The following is a 20,355-nucleotide window of genomic DNA, read 5'->3' on the forward strand; positions in this document are numbered from 1 at the left end:
AGTCTCTTGTTGTAAAGCATTTGAACACAAGGGATGAGTTGTCCCTGTGTGGTTCAGACTTTGTAAAGGATTTTACAAAGATAGTGGAAATCTCAAGTGGGTTGCTTGAGTACTGGACGTAGGCACGGGAAGTGGCCGAACCAGTATAAAATTGTGTTTGCATTCTCTCTTCCCTTATCTCATTTATGTTATTGCAATCAATTGTGTATTGCATGTTTAAAGAACATTGTTAAATTGATTGTTGTTGCTTCTTCTGCATTCTAAGCCTATCCCTTTTAAGATTATTGAGGCCACAAGGTCCAACAATCCGAACTTTCAACGTAGTATACAGTTGTTCTTATGCAAATACATATTTAACGCATCACTTTTAATCAATAATTTATAATTAAACAAAATGAAGATAACTTAAAGATTGATTCCATTTGTTTTAAGAACTCAATTATTGTGCCTTTTCTAACCTTATATATATATATATATATATATATATATATATATATATATATATATATATATATTTACTGGTAAGTTTATATAAATATAAAAAATATTAAATTATATTTCCTATTTAACTGATTGTAGAATTTTACAGACTAATCAAAAGAATTTTTTAAAATGAATTGCAACAATATCATTTAACAAACTCAATTATTTTACCAATATTATTTTATCATGTTTTTTATCTTATTACAATAAAGAAATTCCAACAATGCATTTTGAATACCTTTTTCTAATATAAATTTTATCATTGAATTAAATTCGTATCAAGTTTACATAATAATATGTGTGTCATTCAATGCTATTTCTCATCAAGTAGGTCTTAAATGATTTTTACCTATCAAAAACTATATTTAAGAAAGTAATAAAATTTATTTAAATAATTATTTTATAAAAAATACATACAAAAATGAGTCCTTTTAATCTCATTATATTTATAAAATAAAGGTTTAAATATACTTTTTGTTCAAAAAAATTTAGTCTATATTTTATCTCTGCCATTATGTTGGTTCTATTATAAGTGCTCTTTAAAATATTTTGGGATTGTTCTTTTGGTGCCTTTAAAATTTTCATCACAATCATGGATATATTGACCATTAGATGGTAGCGTGCCAAGTTAACAAAACCCATGTATCCTTAGGAGCAAAATACAAATTAAAATTATTTGTGACGAAAATGCAAAATTCTGAAATTTTTAAACACCAAAAATATATTTAAGCGTAACATAAATTATTACTCAGTGGTGAACTTTACATATTAATTTTGATTATTAATTTTAGCGATAAGTGGGATGAAAACAAATAAAACTATATTAAAACAATTTTATTTATTGAGCTAAACTGTTTTATCATTATCTTTTCCTCATTTTTGTTGTTAGAAAAGTTTAATTACTCCAAATTTTATTCTATTTTGTTAACACTAAATTTATTATTGAAACATTTCATTTAAAATTCATATAATAACAAGTATTTCACTGAAATCTATTTTTCATGACACATTTTTTAAATCAATTGTATTGTTGAATAAAATTCACATAATAGCATGGGTTTCATTGAATTATAATTTAATTAGTTTTACTATATTCTTTTTTGACCGGTCTTGGAGAGTATCATCATCACATGATATCCAAATTTAATTAGAGTTTTTGTTATTACAACATTAACTTTAAAAATCTCTATGTTGGATAATCATCTTTGAAATGTTTTTTATTTATGACTTGAATTTGGATGAATCTTTTTTTAGGAGTTTGGACAAATCAGTGCTATATTTCTTATTTTTAATATTATGTATGGATGCTTTTAATGTTATAAAATCTAAATTTAACAATATGCACTTTGAATTAACTTAAGTGTTTTGATTAAATTTTTGTATTGATTTGTTAACTTTATACATAAGTAAAGTGTGGGTTGCGGGTGAGAGTATGGGTATATAGGTATCCAAAAAGTATGAGGATAAGGATTAATTAATGTTGGTATCCACATAGGTATGGACTGGATACATGGATTTTTTTAGAACTGAGATATGGAGATGGGTATTATAGCATCCTACCCATTGTCATTCCTAATTTCATGTCCATGATTCAAACTCAAGACCACTGATTAATTTGGAATAATCCCATGGCAATTAATTTTTATTCTCGGTAATAATTAATCCGCCTAACGTGACTTTGACCTAACTAAATAATACACTTAAAAGTAATGCATTTAAAAGAATATTTTATTCTTCATTTTATTATGGCAAGTGTATTTATAACACAATGGCAGTATCTGATAATTTTAGTCAAATATTACAAGAAATGAATCCAAAATCTTTGACTATAATCTCAACCTTAAATTATATTACCCTTTTTAAATAACATTCACCAACCCTTAAAATTTTTTGTTGCGTTATGCATAAAAGAGACACTACTTTAATTTCAAAACCCCTAACACAACCAAGCTCTCTTTCTAGACTTGAAAACTTCCTCACAGAGCCCCTTGATTTCCAATCTTCTTAAAAAAGTTCACAAAAGTCAATGCTATTACAACACTATAAATGCCCCCCCTCCCCCCACAAATAATGCTTCACACCATCACAACCAAGGCTCTTGCATCTTGCCTTACCTAACTCTCTCTCACCTAAAACACTTTACTTGTTTTTTGCAATCTATACATGTCTTGAAAACATTGCATTCATCTCTTACATTTTTTCCTCTTCCCATTCCATTCACCTCTTTGTCATGATGAAAAACAATTCCATGCCGAACTCTCTTTCCTAGAATTTCCTCTCTCCAACTCGAACAAGGGATCCTTTTGGGATCACCTTACTAGCATTCACAACCCCACCTACCAAGATGCCACGAGGCAGGCCATCAGGCTCCAAGAATAAGCCCAAGACCACTTCCCTCCTAGTGGCCCAACCCGTTGAGCCCTCCATGAAGCTTGTCATCATCAACGTTGACCGAGGTAAGGACATCATGCAAACTATTCTTAATGTCGCTCACCAGGGTTGCGTCAGCCTCACTGTCCTCAGCGCCTCTGGCACAGTCACTAGTGTGACTCTTTGCAACTCACCCAACGATGGCGGTGGTGCCCTCATGCTCCATGGGCCTTTCACCTTACTCTCCATCAATGGCTCATACTTCTACAACAACAACCAATACAATCTTCACTCTGGAGCAACCCGTTCCCCTCCTGTATCCTTCGGGATCCACCTCTCCACCTCTAAGGGCAAGATCCTTGGCGGTGCAATTGGCGGCAATGTCATCGCCGGTGACGATGTCAGCATCACACTCTCCACCTTCAGCCACCCTGAGATTTACATGTACGTTCCTAAGGATGAGGAAGAAGACAATGATGAAAAAAAACAATAACACCAACAATTACAAATAACTTAGTGATCCTTGTGGGGTTGGAGACTTGATGGAGTTCAACATAGTTAGTTGTGGAATCTGTGGGTGATGAATGAAGTGAAAGTGATGATGTGGGAGCATGTACGCAACAAAGATCTCTCTGAATGTTTCATGTTTTATTCAACGTTTTGTGTTATTTTATTTATGTTTTGGGTATTACTTGAAGTGTGTCAAGGGGGAGAATAAGAGGAAGGTTGTCTACAAATTTGTTGGTTTCTTTTGTAAGATAAGTTATGTGCCAACATACTTGTTTCAAGTAATCTATTTTAAATGAATTTCTTCAATAACTCAACACCTCTTTTTTTAATTAGTTTCATTTTCGTTCAAGTGTTATGTTCCTTTGAGAGAATTATGAGTTCATAGTCAGTGGAAGATCTTCTATGATGGTGCGTTATGGAAATAATTATTGTATTTTTTAAAAAAGTTATTTTCAACAAAAAATTAAAGCAAGACTATTTAATCTACCTTGTGACATATTGCAAATAGCATTTTAATTAATTCAATTTCAAAAAAAATTCTTTCAGCAGATGCATCAGTATTAAAAATACATAATATTGTTTTATAAGCTATAATGCATTAGAAAAAAAATGTCTTTAAAGAACTCAATATCATAAGGCTTATTTTTTATTCAATTGTCAAGACATCTCTAATGAATTTTTATTCTTCAAATAAATTTTCACCATTCAAATACGAATTATCATGTTTTGGATAAGCTTCAAGATATTTACAATGTAATTTCATTTCTAGTTAAGAGAATGATTTAAGTCTTTCAACACTAAACAAAAAATCCAAAAATTTCCCACATGTAAGTTATACTGCTTAAATCTTCTTTTAAGTGAGCCAATTTCTTATCTACAATCTATAAAAAAGGGCTTCAATACATTTTCAATCGTTGGAAATTTAGCACTTTTTAGTTTTTCGTCCTTACAATTTTTAATATACAATATATAAAAAAGCCAACGTAGTTAGTTGATGACAAAGTGGGCGTCGGTAGCAATCAACTGACAAGATTAGCCAATATTGTGATATCTATATTAGCTAACAGGGCGATAAAGGGCAAAATTGTTAAAGCAATTGGGAAGAGCCTATTATTTGAACATGCTATGACTTAGGGGACATGATAGGCAATGTTTGTGACAAGGGAAGTGGTTAAATAAAGTAAGCCATGATTTCCTATATTTTGAGGGTAGTGATTATGAGCCGGTTGTGATTTATAAACCGTTTTTATCCCTATAAATTGGAGAAAATGTGATGTACTAAAGATCCATGATCTCAATCAAACAAAAATAACTTTTGCTGAGTTTTACAATTCTTTTACCATTTCCATTGTCTTTAATCACATTTTTTTTTTTAACTTTCAAGCTCTTTACTTTAGTCGTTATTGTGTTCATTTACGAGTAGATTAACATAGAAACCTCAAAAAATACTATTATTGAGTGGACTAAGAGACTAATGAGGGAACAAAATCCCTTCCTTGAGTCAATCGCTTCAAGGGAATCAATTGTGTTTGTCAACACTACGAATAATTAGAGTTTTTTTAAGTCACTAGGAGGTATCAGAACTTCTTAATTTGCCCCTAACTAATCCTCCACCTATCGAGTTGGCCTAATTTGGGATAAAGTCATATCTCCTATCGTGATCCACTTCATTTTAAAGTTTTGGAATGAATCCTAAACCTTGGTTAATTAAAAGACCCAACTATTGAACCACATGTGTCAATGACTTCTGATTTTTCTATATTGGATACCAACCTTAAATCATATAACCTTTTTATAAATAATTTTCTCCAAGACTTAAAACTTTTTGTTACATTATTGAGAATCTAAGGTTCCCTCATGATGAATATTAATTGTATATAAAACAATAGTCACATAAAACAAGTTATAGAAGTATTCATAACAAAAAAGAACATCAAAAATTTATGAAAGACATCCGCACCTGTGATGATGATCACTGACAATAACAATCAATTTTGTGATGACAATGCAAACCTCAAAAGGAAAAGTGCCTACAAATTAAAATTACAACTACAAACTGTTATTTAAAGGGACTGACATAAAGAAAAATATCTAAAGGACTAAAATTAAAAAATAAAAAATATTTAAAGGTGCACTTCGCGCATAAGTGCACACTAAGTCCAATTGACAGTAAAAACTTTCCTTACGCACATAGTTTATGGGACAACCTATATGACATACGATGATGGATTATTTTATGGTCTGGTTCGTATTTTTTGTTTGCGTTCTCATTCTTGATGTCAATTAAGCGTTAAAAATGTGATGTGCAGAATTTTTTTCAAATAAGTGAGCTATAGTATATTCAACACATAATTGAACATTTTTATTATCATCACTTTTTTAATTAAACTATTTTTCTACATCCATTGACTTGATAATTAATATTTTATGAAAAAAATTAACATAATACTCTATTAATCTATTTCACATTAAACCTAAGACTTATAAGATTAACTTAGTAATAAAGAAAGAAAAAACATTATGGGCTCAAATCCTCTTATTAAAAAAAAAATTACAAACAATCAAGAACAAATCCATAAACATATTAAAGGGAAGTAGTTTTTATTTTTTTTGTGCAGTTATTTATATCTAACTCTTAATAAATATTAATTTTTTATAAAATAAAACCATTACTAATTTTTTGAGAAAAAAATTGAATATAAAATTAAGATAGATCCACTACTAGAAGAAAAAAAATATTAGACAAACATAAATTCAACAACTTATTTTTCTAATTCATTTTCTTCCATTATTTTTTAATTTATATTTTCTTTTTTCACATGTATATAAAGGATCCTTAGGGAGGGAGGGCTAGATCCTTCCTTGAATTTGTCTCTGCTAACAATTATTAACAATTAACATTTATTGATAAAAAATAGGATTAACACATCTACATTTGGTGTGCCTACTCTATTGGACCCCAAACTCTTCGTCGTGCTCAAATCCCTATTGCAATAGATGGACTTGCATGCTTTTGAGGTGGGCATGCATGCTTTTAATTTAGGTGTTGATTGTTTCAGGGTCCAATTAGGACGGCTAAAATGTGGAATGGGATTTGGATACAGAATCTAGGAATGATGCCATGGAAGTGGTGATGCTTCTTTAGATGGTGGTGTGTTTTAGGTTGTGATCTAGGTAGGAGATGAGTATCTAAGGAGGTTTGTTATGGTTTAAAAAAACAAAATTATCATAGTGACATTTTTTAATTACCAGTATTTAAAATTATGATTTTTATTATAATTTATTTTATTTTAAAAAAGTAAAATATATATGATTGCTAACATAGATCCATTTAAAATTTAGAAGGTGTATGTTAGCATGTAACAGATTTTCATTTGGACAAAAACACCATTCTTTTCTTACTTAAACCAGCATAATTGAAAGGATATCTATGTAATTTCCATTTTATTTTATTTTAAATACTTTAAAAATAGGGATTTGAAGTGATTTTAAAAATTAAGATAAAATGAATGTTACATAATTATCCTTAAATTTTTATTGATTTAAGTAAAAGACAAAAGTTTTTTTTTTTTTTTTGTGTGTAAATGAAAAGATGTGGAATGCTAACATACAACTAAATTTTAACTGGATTTATATTAGTAATATGTGTGTGTCAAAGGATCCATTTGCAAAAGGCGTAATTCATTATACTTACATCAAATCTAAACCATTGATCCATGTTAATCCAATGTTTTATGATATTTCAACCAAAAAAAATTAACAAGTTGTCATGTCATGAACTTGCCCAATTCTCTCCAAGTATGCTCAGCATCTTCGAGGGTGATGCAATCCTATCTCGCAAGGGCATTGGATAGTAAACTCCAAGAAGATTGGGTCAGAGATGCAAGAGAAGATCTTAGGGTAAATTTCGGGCCCATGGGCTAAGTATGAGTCCGCTTATTTTTGTACATATTAGATTAAGGTTTCATTATTTTTGGCCTTGTATTTAGGGCTCTATAATATAGGTAAGGTAGCCTAGAAATGTAGGATTTTTCAGCCCTTGTATTTTAAGGCACCTAGACTAATTTTTGTATTAGGGGTAATTTTGTATTTTCATATGCATTAAGTGAATATTTGATATGTGTGGTTGGAAATAAATTTAATTGAATTGGGAGAAGCCCAATCCAATTAAATTTTAGAGGGGGAGGTGAGCATTTGCTTGCTACATCCCATTGTCACATCATATAGTAACACTTTGTGCATGTCCTTCATGCTTTACATGCCTCATGACACCTAAGCACACTTAGTGGAGAATCTTGGACTTGATCTTGGATTAGTGGGCTGAACCATAGCTAAAATTCACTAATCATAATTAGTGAAATTTTGGCTCCAAAATTTGGCTCCACAAATTCAATTTCAAATTCAAGTGAAATTTGAATAGAAATTCAAATTTCCCTCCAATTTTGTGTGACACTTAGGCTATAAATAAAGGCCATGTGTGTGCATTTTTTCAACTTTGGTCATTTGAAAATTACACTTCAAAGTTCAGACCTCAATTGAGGTACAAAATTTCGGGCTCCTTCTCTTCGTCTCCCTCCACTCATCATCTTTTTCCTTCAAGCTCTTATCCATGGCTTCCTATGGTGGTGAACTTCTTCTTGACTCATCTTCTCCTTGAAGTGGTGTCTCCAACCATATTTCTTCCTTCTGCATTCCGCTGCTATGATCTTCAAGAAGCAAAGGACTCCATTGATGAAGAAGATCCAAGGCCTACAAGCTCCACATGGAGCTACATCAGAAGGGTCATGGGAGAAGCCAGATTCTTCAACCGCACCATCTAAGCTTGTTGACAAAGACCAAGAATGATAAGAAGGAAGAAAATAATTACAATCTAATTATCTAATGGTCATATCCTTCATGGGGGTTGATTTGTACTCTAAAGAATTAATTGCAATTGATCAACCAAAAATAGTTTTTGCCAATTCTAAATTCCTCTAATATTAAAATTCGGATTTGAATAAAGAGAGCAATCATTGATAATAGACTTAGTGTAAGATTAAACGTCTTATGTGAGTGACATGTGGGTTATTAAGGATTAATAATTAAATAATTATTTGTTATGGATTAAGTTGTAAATCGGTCATGGGCTTAAGTGGAGCAGTTTCTAGATACAACTCCTATTTGATGGGAGTAGTGGTTATAAAGGGATCAATAGCCACTAACGTGAAATAAGATCCCTTTTCCAACATTAGAATATTCTCTCAATCCTAGTCATCAACACAAAAGACAGAAAGAATAGAAAGAAGATTTAAAGGAAGTTAAATCTCTTTTCTCTTATTTTTCAATGAATCATAGCGCACTGGATAGCGATCTCACTATGGAAAAAGGTATACATTATTTATATATTATTTGTGAGAATCATATATTTCAAGATCCTGTTTGATTTTCTATTATTGTAATTCTTAGAAAAACCATTAAAACTTACACTCGGCACATCCAGTCTTGGAGGAACTTGTTGGAGCCTATATTGTGGTTGTGACGGCATACTACAACCACTGCAATACGCTTGAACTATTGAAGAACTGCTATAGCTAGAGAAGAAGACACTGAACGGACTTGGAAAGGGTTGGGCAAATTCATGATGTGGAAGCATGCTATTTTTTTTGTTGAAATATTATAAACCATTGGATTAACATGAATCAATGGTTTATATTTTGTGTCCGTTTAATAACTTACACCTGCCGTAAATGGATCTTATCCTTATGTGTGTGTGTGTGTGTGTGTCTATATATATATATATATATATTCCTTTCACATAGACCACATATGTAAAATTTGATATTAATCCAAAATCATTTGTTACCTCCTTCATATAAATTAAAATCAACACAAATATAATTCAATAATTGGATGGATAAAAATCACATATATATCAAGTTATAAAAATAGTATAATAGTTGTCAAAGTTTCACTGATATAATTTGATCCGTTCTCTATAAATATGTCATTATTATATAAAGTTAAGTAATGCTTCGTATATTGAATTTAAGAAAGTATTCAAAGAGTCATCGTAAGTATTAATAATCACTTTTTTAACTTCCGATAAATCCCCTTTGAAGAAACGAATGTGTAAGTATCCAATTTGATCATGAACTGGAAGATACATGGAATGTGAGATGTGTCCAAAGTTCGAACAATCAAATCAATGTAGTATATGAAAGGCGACAAGATAAATTTATATTATATAAATATATTTATTGTGAATGATGTCATTAAATCTAATAAATGCGTCTGATTTTTTGATTAAAATAAATTTGAATATTAATAAATAAGGAATTAATATTTCATAAACATAACAAAGAATTAAATATTTATGACACACATGACACTTTATAACAGAAATGACATAATGGTATGTAACAAAGGAAAAAAGTGAAGGAAAATTTCCATGGACTATCTGTTGGACCTTGTGGCCTCAATAACTTGAGAGGGATAGGCTTAGAATGCAGAAGAAGTAGCAATCAATTTAAGAATTTTCTTTAAATATGAAAGAAAAAATTGATTGCAACAAAATAAATAAGATAAGGGAAGAGAGAATGCAAACACAATTTTAGACTGGTTCGGCAAATTCCGTGCCTACGTCCAGTACTCAAGCAACCCACTTGAGATTTCCACTATCTTTGTAAAATCCTTTACAATTTCTGAACCACACAGGGACAACCCATCCCTTGTGTTTAGGAATCCTTACAACTCAAGAGACCCTCGGTCCCTTAATCAATCTCATTGAGTAAGAAGAATGGAAGAAGAATTCTCTCTTCAAGAGAAGAATATTACAATGAAGATCCATGGATGAACTCTTAATGGATTTGCAAGTGTTTGCCCAAGAGTTCTTGAGAGAGCATTTGGCAATGAAGTTCTCTTGGAATCTCTCTCATTGTCTTTTGAGAGGATAAGACATTTTGGACCAGCAAAACTCTCTTAATCTTTTGAAAGGATAGAACATTTTGACCAAGCAAAACTCTCTGCTCAAAATTCGTGCCCAAGTCATCTATTTATAGGCCATTGATGGCCATTCACAAATCCAATGAAAAGATGTGACTGTTGGCATATTTTCTAAAAACTCTCGACTGGTAATCGATTACAATGTTTGTGTAATCGATTACACAGTTATAATTTGAAGGGTCATGACTTTTGAATTTGAATTTAGGAGTTTCGTTGCTGGTAATCGATTACAGACATATGGTAATCGATTACATGTTGAAAATTCAAATTCAAAACCCTTTTCAACAGCTCTTTTTCAACCCTGTCTTCTGGTAATCGATTACATTGCCTGGTAATCGATTACCAGAGCCTTGAATGTCTTGAAAGCACTTTGTTTTAAGGCAAGGGTTGATCTTGAGTTAATCTTGAAGCAAGGCTTTGTTTGTTGAAGCAATCTTGTATTAATCTTGAAGCCATGCTTATCTTTTGAAGCAACATTGTTTGATTCTTCTTTTGACATCATCAAAATCATTTATACATACATTCACATTCTCCCCCTTTTTGATGATGACAAGCATGTGATTTCTTCAAGACACCATCAAAGCTTGCATGATTTACACTATCCATAATGGAGTAATGAAATTAACAACTTGAATTGAACATGGTGTAGTCCAATCGGACATCCATAGCCCGTTCCTTCAAAACACCATTTACTTGTGACTTAGGTTCTTTCTGTTTCATTTGTCTTCATGCTCAACTTTAGAGACAGCAAATTAATTAAACCTTTAAGGACCCATTAAGACAAACAAGTATTTTCAATATCACCCAAAAGGAAAGTTTATTAGCAAAATAAGTTGAACCTTCCACACACACAGAAACTACAATTTCCAGTTAACATGATTAATAACCACACCTCAACAGAATAAAGACCCATTTAATATAAATAATCCATTTAATACCTCTTTTTGTTATACTTTTACACGTGGTGTTGACTAGCATTTATTGGCAATATTCATTTTCACTACTTACACCATCTAAGCCATCAACAAGAATGCTAGAAACAATCATGCAAAGCATAGAAGATCTTTGATTTTCCATGAACTCATAATTCTCTCACAAACAAATCACCAGAACACAAATTAGATTGATCAATAAATAGAGGCATTGATTAATTGAAGAAATTATTTTAAAATAGATAAATAGAAACCAACATGCTAACACATAATGTTTCCCCCAATAAAAAACACCAAGAAATAAAACATTGTAGAGAGCCCTCCTCTTATTCCACCCTTATGATGACACACTATAACAAATATCACACTTCTACTAAGACCTAAAACATAAATAAAACAAAACAAAACAAAAAAATGACACATTTAGAGAGATCTTCGTTGGGTTCAATTATTTGTTGTGTCCTTGCCCCTATTTCATCACTTTCACATCATTCAACACCCACAGACTCCACAACTAACCATGTTGAACCCCAATTGATTGCTACCCCCATTGGAATCAACAAGGTTGTTATAATAATTCTTTTTGTCATCATTGTTACCTTTGTTTCCTTCAAGAATGTACTTGTAAATCTCAGGATTCCTAAAGGTGGAGAGTGTGATCTTAACAATGTCACCGACGATGACTTAGTTGCCAATGGCACCACTAGTGACTTGGCCTCGAGAGTTGGAGAGATTGATCCTGAAGGATAAAGGAAGGGGAAGGGTAACTCTGTAGTTAAGGTTGTAGTGGTTGTTGAATAAGTATGAGTTGTTGAGGGAGAGCAAGGTGAAGGGCCCATGGAGTGTTAAGGCAACATCGCCATGGAGTGAGTTATGAAGGGTCACCTTGGTCATTGTGCCAGAAGTGCTAAGGACTGTGAGGTTGACGTGACCTCGGTGAGAAATTTCAAGAATGGGCTTTATGATGTCCCTACCTAAGTTCACATTAATAATCACGAGCCTCAGAAATGGCTCACTGAGTTGGGCCATGGGGAAGGAAATGATCTTGCGCTTGTTCTTGGAGCCTGATGGCCTGCCACGTGGCTTCTTAGGAGGTGGGGATCGAGAAGGAGATCCTCTTGGGACTGATTTGTTGCATCACGTGGTGGTGGTGGATGGTGGGAGCATTGAGAGGTGGAGCCAATGTGGTTTTCCAAAAAGGATGTTGATCCTAAGTCAAAGGAGGAGTTTTGGGAGATGGAAATTGCAACAAAATTGTTTGTCATTGTGACAAAGAGGTGTATGGTATGGGAGATGGACAAAGAAATGTTAGGGTGTATGAAGTCTCTAGAGATGCTTAGAGTGAAAGAAGAAAAAAAAGTAAAATATTTTGGGCAAGGGAAAGTTATAGCTAGATAGGGAACACGTAAGACTTGGTTGTGATAGTGTGATAGGGGATGGGGGAGACGATTAATTTTTAGTGTGGTGGTGGCAGTGACTTCTCTAAAGAGTTGAAGAGATAATAATCAAGGGGTGCTTGGAGAAAGGTTTCAAGTATGGAAAGTGGGCATAGATAGTGTTAGCATGGGTGGTTTTCAAAGTGTGGTTTCATTTTCTTCAAAATGTAACAAAAGATTTTAAGTCCTGGAGAATTTTATTTATAAAATGGTAACATAATTTAAGGTTGGTATTATAGTCAAAAGGTTTTGAAATCATTTATTGAAATGTATAGTAAAATTATTTGATAAGGAAGCTATGTTATGAATACACTAGTCATAATAAAATAAATAATGTTAGTGATACATTCTTTTTAGTGTATTATTTAATTAGGTCAAACTCACATTATACAAATTAATTACTTTCGAGTTTGTTGATCAGTTAGCGAGGGATTATTCCAACTTAATATGTTGTCTAGAGTTCAAATCTTGACAATGCTATTATGTATAATACTTAGAGAAAGTGTTTTGCTACCTATAGCAATGTTATCTAAGTTGGGCAAGACTTTCTTTCATGAAAGGTAAAACATGGTCTCGTTAGACTCATTAATTGAATAATAAAATTCAATGAGACACATTTTATTGTGTGAATTTTATTCAGTAATAAAATAGAAATAAAAATGTGTCATGAGAAACAAAGTTCAATTAAATTTTCAATATAATGTCAATTTTATATGGATTTTACACAATAATAAAATGTACGTTAAGATAAATAAGTTAAAAGTTGTATAAATCAAACCTTTCTAATTAAATTACCAAAAACTATGATGAGAAAACAAATAGTAAAATAGTTGAGCTCCGCAAATAATCATTTTTAATATACTTTTACATTTTTTTATCTCATTTATCTATCAAATTCATAATTAAAATTTATTTTTTCTACTTTGGAATAAATTATGTTATAAATATAATTGTAATAAAAATGACTCATGCTAGGAATGTATTTTTTAAAATATAATTCTTTTAATATATTTATTATTTAAAAATAATTTTTTATTTTGGTGAAAATCAATTATGTCCTATTAAATGAGAAATAGAATTCAATGAAACACATATTTTTTTGTAATCTCTATATAAACTGAAGTCAATAATAAAATGTATATGAACAAAAATATATTCAAAATCCATTGTTTAAATTTTTCTAATGTAATTAGATTAAACAAATATAATAAGATAATATTAGTAAAACAGTTGACTTCGTTAAATAAAGCATTTGAAATTCATTTTTAAAGTTTTTTCTTCTTGTTTATCCGTAAAATTAACGATGTGAATAATTGACTCAGGATATATTGTTGGATCCCTATTAATTAATAATTAAAAGTTAGTAAATTGTATAAAAATAAATAAAATTTATAAGTTTTCTAATACAATATAAAAATCATGTTATAAATCTATATATAATAATAAAATTTGAAATTTTATTGATGTATGTTTCGATTAAGTTTTTATTAGGTAAATTTATTATTAGACCTGTTAAATGAGAAATATAATTTAACCAGATTTTTATTTTTATATAAATTTTATTATAATTTCATCTAATAATAAAAATTTTGTTAAAAAAATGTTACCTATGAATCATTTAGGCCTAGAGGTCTTCCCTGTCTTCAAATGATGCACCATTTCAGCCCTCTAATATATATATATATATATATATATATATATATATATATATATATATATATATATATATATATATATATATATATATATATATATATATTTTTTTTATTTATTTATTTATTTATTTATTTATTTATTTTTTTTGAGGAAAACATCCCCCTAAATTTTTATGTATTGGAAAATTATGAATTACTTATATTTTCTTATAATACTAGAGAAAAAATATGTTGATTTTATTTTACAATAATTGAGTTCTTTAATATGTAAATTTAATGGAATCTGTCTTTGAATTATATTTAGTCGTCTTATACGATTAACTTTTGTATAGATAATCTTTTCCAAAACTTGTATAGTTCCCTAATTTATGGCTATTTTGTAGTAATTTTGTAAATAAATCTTGTTTTATTATTAAAGCTATCTCTAGAATATTTTCATTTGGATTTAATGATAAAACCCGTGCAATTTCAGGTTAAAAAGAGGCTAAGTCATGAAGTGCTAAAAGTGACAGTTGAGCTTAGCTCATCAGTTGGGCTAAGTGCGCATCCACCGCTAAGCGCAGCTTCAGCGTGCTTAGCATGATAGAAGAATCTGGTAGAGCATCAATATCAAGACCGCACGCTTCAGAGCCTATTTAAAGCCTGTCTTGTGCATAATTAGGGTAAAGGAGATGATTGGAAGAGAATTCCAGAGCACACCACAGTGCCTATTTCGGGAAAAGAGCTCTGGAGGTAGCAAGAGGAGCAACTTTTGCAGAGAGACCTAGGTTTTGTAATTAGAGGGAGATTAGTAAGTTGCAAAGTGATTGTGAAATGCAGATCAAAATGAAGAGTCACATCTGTTGATGTGTAATCGATTACACCTTAATGGTAATCGATTACCAGTGACTGATTTCGAAAAATACATTTCCAAAAGTCACAACTCTTTAAGTGACTTCTTTCTGAAGATTCTTTCAAAAGTCACAACTTTTTTAAGTGACCAGTTTTAAAGAAATTGCCAAGAGTCACAAACTTTGACTTGAGTCATCAAGAGATTATAAATATGTGACCATGGCATGAATTTGAAAATGATCTATCATCTATCTTTCAATCTATCTATCAGTTTCTTCTTTCATCTCTTTCAACACTTTCAACAGATCTTTCTGATTTATTTCTCTTCATTTTTCTAAAAGTTTTTGTTCAACACTTTCTCTTCCAAGAAAAGTTCTTTGTTCAAAAACTTGTGCTATTCATCTTTTTCATTCTCTTCTTCCTTTGCCAAAAGAACAGAAGGACTAACCGCCTGAATTCTTTTGTGTCTCTCTTCTCCCTTACAAAAGATTCAAAGGACTAACCACCTGAGAATTCTTTTGATTCTTCCCTTCCCCTTAAGCAAAAGATTTCAAAGGACTAACTGCCTGAGATATCTTTTGATTAGTCAAGACACGTTAATAATTAATTCAACCCCCCTTCTTAATTAATCCGAGGCCACTTGATCCAACATCATATAGAACCTGTTGAAGACCCAAACATGGCTGAAGAGCCAAGAAGAGTAACCCTAGAGGATTATTCAAGTTCTACTGTGCCACAATTTTTTACCAGCATTGCACAGCCAGAAGTTCAAGCTCAGTCAATCACTTATCCTCCTTCTTTGATATAGCTGATTCAAAATAATCTGTTTCATGGTCTACCCAATGAAGACCCTTATGCTCACTTGGCCACCTATATAGAGATATGCAATACTATTAGGCTGGCGGGTGTGCCTACGGATGCAATCAGGTTGAGTCTGTTCTCATTTTCTTTAGCTGGAGAAGCTAAGAGATGGCTTCATTTGTTTACAGGAAATAGTCTGAAGTCATGGGATGAAGTAGTAGAAAAGTTCTTGAAGAAGTACTTCCCTGAATCGAAGACTGCAGAAGGCAAAGCTGCCATCTCTTCGTTCCACCAGTTTTTAGATGAATCGTTGTGTGAGGCACTTGAAAGATTCAGAGGTTTATTGTGCAAGACTCCGACTCAAGGTTTTTCTGAACCAATACAACTCAATATATTTATAGATGGATTGAGACCACAATTTAAGCAACTCTTGGATGCTTTAGCTGGGGGTAAGATCAAAATGAAGACCCTCGAGGAAGCAATGGACTTAATTGAAACCATGGCTGCTAGTGACATTACCATTCTAAGAGACCGAGCCTGCATTCCTACCAAGAAAAGCTTATTGGAGATAACCTCACAGGACGCTCTGTTGGCACAAAACAAGTTGCTATCCAAGCAATTAGAGGCATTAATAGAAACACTCAGTAAGTTGCCAACTCAACTTCATTCTGCAAAAACTTCACATTCTTCTATTTTGCAGGTTGCAGGATGTACAATTTATGTTGGAGATGAATCAGGATGTTGTATCCCTAATGCAGAGCAAATTACACATGAAGTTAATTAAATGGGGAATCAGCTCAAAGGCAATTTCAATACAAGTGGATTTCCAGGATTTCAAAACAACCAGCAGTATTAACAACAGAGATAGTGGCAAAATCACCCTGGTAACCAATTCAACAAAGACCAAGGTGGTTCATCTACAAGGCCATAACAGCAGATGCCAAGTCTCTATGACCGAACCACAAAGCTGGAAGAGACTCTAGCTCAACTCATCGATGTGTCAATGTCTAACCAAAAGAGCACCGAGTCTGCAATTAAAAATCTGGAAGTTCAGGTGGGCCAGCTTGCAAAGCAGTTAGCTGAAAGACTATCCAACAACTTTACAACAATTACAGAGAAAAATCATAAGGAATAGTGCAAAGTTGTGATGACTAGAAGTAGAATAGCGATTCAAGCTGAGGAAAGTAAAGCTGATCAGAAGGTGGAGGGATTTAAACAACAGCTGGCTGATGAACCGGAACTAGAACCGGTTGATGATTTTGTTGAACTTGAAGAAATTGTTCAGCAAGAAGAAGGTGATGAAGAAGAAGAGACACCAATAAGAGACTCTCAAGAGAAAATAAAGAAGGAAGAAAAAGAAAAAGAAAAAGAAAAAGAAATAAAAAAAGAAGAAAAAGAAAAAGAAAAAGAAAAAAAGTTGAAAAATGAAAAACGAAAAGAGAAGGTTGTTAAGATTGAGAAGAAGAAGAGCAAGAGTGAGGCCAACATAGAAAAGAAGAAAGAGGCTACTCCTATTGAATGCAAGGAGGTACCTTATCCGTTGGTACCCTCCCAGAAAGATAAAGAGTGACATTTGGCCAGATTTCTAGATATCTTCAAAAAATTGGAAATTACTTTGCCTTTTGGAGAAGTACTTCAGCAAATGCCCCTCTATGCCAAATTTTTTAAGGATATGCTAACCAAGAAGAACCAGTACATCCATAGTGACAAAATTGTTGTGGAAGGTAACTGGAGTGCTGTCATTCAACGCATTCTTCCACCCAAGCACAAAGATCCTGAAGTTGTCACGATACCGTGTTTTATCGGCGAGGTTGTTGTAGGCAAAGCTCTCATAGACTTGGGAGCTAGTATCAATTTAATGCCTCTTTTCATGTGCCAGAGATTTGGAGAGATAGAGATAATACCCACATGCATGAGCCTTCAGTTAGCTGACCGCTCCATCACAAGGCCATAAGGAGTCATTGAAGATGTTTTGGTGAAGGTTAAGCACCTTATATTTCCAGCTGATTTCATTGTTATAGATATAGAAGAGGATGCTGACATCCCTCTCATTCTTGGCCGCCCATTTATGTCTAATGCAAGCTGCATGGTAGACATGGGAAACAAGATGTTGCAGATGGGCATAGCAGATAAGAAGATCGGCTTTGATTTGTTCCATGAGGACAAAGATCCACCTAGCCAAAATGTCTGTCTGAAAGTGCATGTGATGGAGGAAAGAAGACTTGAGAAGAAGGTCCTTGAAGTAGGAACTTTTTTGGATCCTAGATAACTGAATGATGCATCAAGCTACTGACGTTAAAAGAGCACTTAGGATACCTTGCTTGTGTTTGTGATTAATTTCAGCTTGTTTAGTAATGAACAAGGGGTTTTAAGCTTGTGTGAAGAGATAGACAGAAAAAGACTTCATTTTTTTTTTTTGCAATTGTCTATCTGCTAAGCGCAGACCTTGCGCTAAGTGCTCAGTCTTCACGTGCTAAGCATAGAGACCCCTGATTGGTTGGCTGAATAGTTCAGTTAAGCGCACATCACTGCGCTAAGCCTAACATCTTTACCATAATTGAACCTTAATCAGTGGGCTTAGCGTGGATGATGCGCTAAGCGCCACTTATCCTCTGGAAAATTTCATTGTTGGAGCGCTAAGAGTGCTATCCTGAGCTAAGCTCTAGATCCATTCTGGAATTTGAGCTTTCAAGTTGGCCTTAGCGGGGTAGGATGCGCTAAGCGCCAATCTCTTACTGTTTTTTAATTTTGGGAAGTGCGCTTAGCGTGCCTATTGCGCTAAGCCTGAACTACTCTCTGTAAGTTGAAGCTTGATGGCACGCTACGCCTCACATCTTAGGCTAAACGCATATTGCAGAAAATTTTGTGTTACAGAAAGTGCTAAGCACAACCTGCTGCGCTAAGCCCCAGATGCTTAATTAAATTTGAAACTTCAAGTTGGGCTTAGCGCGAGGCTAGGCTAAGCGCTTGGGTTTTTAAACTCAAACTTCACGTTGGTACGCTAAGTGCAGCTATGCGCTAAGCGCGCCATACGAATTTCAGCTTTTAAAAATCAAAGGCTGAAGCACTTTCGGTGCTACCTTTACACCCAAGCCTCTGCACCTTCTTAACTCTGAGAGTGTGTGCTCCCCTTTTGTGTGCTTATACTGACTGGTCTGCATTCTCCGTGCTTCATTTTGCATTACAATCCCAATCCAAGTAAGTGAGTACATTTCCATTTTCATTTTTCATGCTTCAAATCATAGGATAGATGATTTCTTTCTTTCTTAGTTAGTAATGTTGTTAGGTTAAGGTTTTTAGTTTTAGGGTTAGTCAGCTTAGAAGCCCATTAGGGGCAATGTGGCTGAAAAGGGTGAAGACCCCTGTGGTTCTATTTGGAAATCGCGATGAATGCGCTAAGCGCGCCTGCTGCGCTTAGCCTGTTCACCACAACTGTTAAAATTTTGGATTTCCAAATGATCACGCTAAGCAGACCGTGTCTCGCTAAGCGCATTCATCCCTGCTGATGAACGAAAATGATGAACCCGCTAAGCGCGTCTGTGCGCTAAGTGGGCCTAGTGTTCAGACATTAAGATTTTTGAAATTTTTGTTCAGCGCTAAGCCTGACCTGTCAGGCTAAGCGCCACTATGTTTTTGTAGTTGTCCTTTTGAATAAGGCTTAGTGTAGCTGCTGCGCTAAGCCCTTGTTGTGTGTTGAGGAGGTTGAGCTACGCACGCCCTGCTCTGCTAAGCTCAACTCTCTCACTGTTTTTGAGTTTTTGTAGTTAGGCTAAGCGCGCCTTGTGCGCTAAGCCTGAGTGTCATTTTGGTGAGGCTGAGCTAAGCACGCTATGCTGCCCTAAGCTTAGACTCTCTTCTGTTTTGAAAATTGTAGACTTAGGCTAAGCCCAGCTTGCTGCGCTAAGCCTAATTTGCAGAAAAATATTTTTTGTGTCTTTAGGCTAAGCGCGAGTCTGCCGCGGTTAGCCCATGAGTAAAATTTTATAAGGCGCGCTAAGCCTAGCCTGCTGCGCTAAGCGCCCAGTCAAAATTTTAGTATTATTTTTCTATTTTTGTTGAAAATAACCTGTGCTAATCTCTTGTTTTTTATCTTATATTTTGCAGATGGCATCTAAGAAAAGGAAGGCTCCTTCTACACCTTCCCAAGTCAGATATGATCAGTCTAGGTTCACATCTCAAGAAGCTTGGGAGAGATATACTGATATAATTGTGCCTAGGAAACTATTACCAGAGAGAAATGTAGTAGTATATTACACTGAGTTTGATGAGTTCAAGGAGGAACTCAAGAGAAGACACTGGGATGAGGAGTTGACTGATTTTGCTGACTGCAGCATAGATGTTGCCATTGTGAAGGAA

General features: G+C 33.3%; 1 protein-coding gene across 1 annotated transcript; it reads left to right on the forward strand.

Moving 5' to 3' along the window:
* The first annotated feature begins 2,827 nt into the window (after positions 1 to 2,827).
* LOC102669197 (AT-hook motif nuclear-localized protein 17) lies at positions 2,828 to 3,346 on the forward strand. Its single transcript, XM_006606639.1, has one exon. The coding sequence runs from the start codon at positions 2,828 to 2,830 to the stop codon at positions 3,344 to 3,346; it is 519 nt and encodes a 172-aa protein (XP_006606702.1).
* The last annotated feature ends 17,009 nt before the right edge of the window (positions 3,347 to 20,355 follow it).

The sequence above is a fragment of the Glycine max genome, chromosome 20, assembly GCF_000004515.6.
Source record: "Glycine max cultivar Williams 82 chromosome 20, Glycine_max_v4.0, whole genome shotgun sequence".
Classification (NCBI taxonomy): domain Eukaryota; kingdom Viridiplantae; phylum Streptophyta; class Magnoliopsida; order Fabales; family Fabaceae; genus Glycine; species Glycine max.